The 2,420-nt window shown below is 39.8% G+C and overlaps 1 protein-coding gene across 1 annotated transcript; it reads right to left on the reverse strand.

Annotated features, from left to right (window-relative positions):
• Window positions 1-414: 414 nt before the first annotated feature.
• On the reverse strand, window positions 415-2,031 carry LOC119991473. Its single transcript, XM_038837821.1, has 3 exons — window positions 1,110-2,031; window positions 745-995; window positions 415-669 (listed from the first exon to the last, which is right to left on the reverse strand). The coding sequence occupies exons 1-3, from the start codon at window positions 2,029-2,031 to the stop codon at window positions 415-417; spliced, it is 1,428 nt and encodes a 475-aa protein (XP_038693749.1).
• Between the last annotated feature and the right edge of the window lie 389 nt (window positions 2,032-2,420).

A 2,420-nucleotide genomic window follows, 5' to 3' on the forward strand; every position in this document is an offset into this window, starting at 1 on the left:
GATCCCATGCCCTACATGTGCAAGAGGCTACATCCACTTTAACAACATATTGTTATGGCCTTTTGGAAACCTGTGACATCATTTTAGATTGTTAACATTAATACATTAAAAATCATTAAATAGCAACCATCTACCAATCACCTGAAAAACAGAGTGTTGAGCATCGCCACTCCATTTTGCTGTCCATGTCCTGCTTTTATCGAACTCTTTATCTAACCTGTCTCTTACTTCTGGCACAAGTATCCCTTCTTTTGATGCCATCTTTAGTCGAAGCTTGACATGTTTGTCCATTGATTCTGCTTTTATCCACTCAAGCATGGTAATGATTGGCTTGTCTCTCACTTCAACAAGCTTCGAATTGAAACTTTCACTGAAGTTGTTACATGTTGAGTCATTTTTGCTATAGGTGGAGAATCATGCTCTTGTCCATAAGCAAGGTTGAATGTCATTCAAATATTTCCAAGCTTCCTCATCAATATCTCTAATCTTCTGCATTTGTCTCTCAAAGACTAGCATTGTTGTTGATTTAGCACAATCATATACCAATTTTCTGAATTGAGTCCCGGGCCACCTTTTGCTGAAGTTGGGATAGATATGCCTAACACAGAAACGATGCTCTATACCTTGCTGGAATGTTTCTGACAGCCTTTCAATTGCTTGAACTAAACCCTATAATAAAACATCCTATCGATTGCAATTATATAATTACATAACAAGTAGGTAATTTGAAACCAATCAGTTTACCTTCTGTCTGTCAGAAATGAAGCACCATCTCTTTGCATCAAAGCCTCCAATATCCAACAATAACTTCCTCAAGAACCACTCCAATGAATCTCCATTCTCCCTTTCAACCACTGTCCAAGCAATGGGAAATATCCCATTAGCCCCATCCTGTGACACAACAGTTAGTAGTTGACCACCATACCCTGTTTTAAGAAAACATCCATCCAACCCAATCAAAGGCCTACGCCCTTCTAGGAAGCCAGCTTTCAAAGCTGCCAAACAAACATATACCCTTTTGAACACAGCTGCATCTTCAGGCCTTTCCCTATCCTCAACAATATTTCATATGCTCCCTGGGTTAGTCCTCAATAATTCAGCCATGTAACTCCTTAACTGAGAATATTGTTGTTGATGATTCCCATCTATGCTTTCCAGTGCTTTCTTCTTCGCCCTATAAGCATGAGTTCTTGATATTTCCAAAGATAGATTTTCCTTGACATAAGTCACCAAATTAGCAGCACTAATGTTTGGTTCTCCTCTTATCTTGTCTATCAATTTCCTAGCAAGCCATGTACTGCTTGCTTGTTTGTTGTCTAATGTTCTAGTGCACATGTGTTTGCTAACATATGTCTTGATTTGATATGTCGCCTCTCCAGTAATTTTAGAGCACCAAATGACCCATGGGCAGCCCACATCACACTTAGCTTGCACTCTTAACTTCTCATTCCTTTCAAATGTTATCGGATACCCTCCTTCAATTGCGTAACTCCTAACAACATCCTTAAAGTCCATAAGAGTAGGGAAATCCATCCCAAGCTCAAAGGCATACTCCTTACTATTCTCATCATGTATAAATTTAGGATTTCCACTTGCCCTCATTCTTACTTCCCCATCACTATCATTATCAAACAATAGGATGTCCTCATTATCAGATTCATAAACATCCTTGATAAGTGGTTCCTCCTCAACATCAACATTAACCTCAACATTACCATTGCCCTCAACATTACCATTGCCCTCACTCTCACCAGCATTAGATCCTCTACCAGCAGCATTAGATCCTATACTAGACGAATTAGATCCTCTACCAGACACATAACCCCCTCTGGTTCTTACATTCCCCACTCTACTACCTCTACCAGTCACATTTCCACCTCTAGTCCTTACATTACTACCTCTACCAGACACATTTCCACCTCTAGTCCTGACATTCCCCCCTCTACCAGCAAAAACATTTCCACTGCCTTGAAGATCACCCAAACTAATGCCCTGCTCAACACCCTGTGCACTCCCTTCCAAAGTTGCCATGAAATTGTCCAGAACTTCATCATCGCTATCATCCAAAGTAACTGTACCACTGAAGCCTTTCTTGTGGATGGACTGTCTTCTTCAGCGGTTGCTTGACCTTGTGAAAGGTCTTCTCAGAGCAGGCTTCATTGCTTCCAAACAACCTAATATGAACAAATACAACAAACAGATCATGGATTAGGGTTTCATGTTCGATACTGTGCAAAATCGACCATAACAGAGCATTCAAATTAGTCGATGAAATATATTATAATCGACACAACCCAAAATCGACCATAACAGAGCATTCAAATTAGTCGATGATCAGATATTATAATCGACACAACCCAAAATCTAACGAAGTTCAGAAAATCAACATGGAAAACCATCATTCATCTCCACCGATTAAG

The sequence above is a fragment of the Tripterygium wilfordii genome, chromosome 22 (genome assembly GCF_013401445.1).
Source record: "Tripterygium wilfordii isolate XIE 37 chromosome 22, ASM1340144v1, whole genome shotgun sequence".
NCBI lineage: Eukaryota > Viridiplantae > Streptophyta > Magnoliopsida > Celastrales > Celastraceae > Tripterygium > Tripterygium wilfordii.

Coding starts and splice junctions, on each gene's coding strand:
- LOC119991473 (XM_038837821.1), bottom strand. CDS start 2,031: ATGGCAACTTTGGAAGGGAGTGCACAGGGTGTTGAGCAGGGCATTAGT. Junction 996..1,109: donor ACAATATTCTCAGTTAAGGA/GTTACATGGCTG, acceptor TTTGTTTGGCAG/CTTTGAAAGCTGGCTTCCTA. Junction 670..744: donor TCATTTCTGACAGACAGAAG/GTAAACTGATTG, acceptor GTTTTATTATAG/GGTTTAGTTCAAGCAATTGA.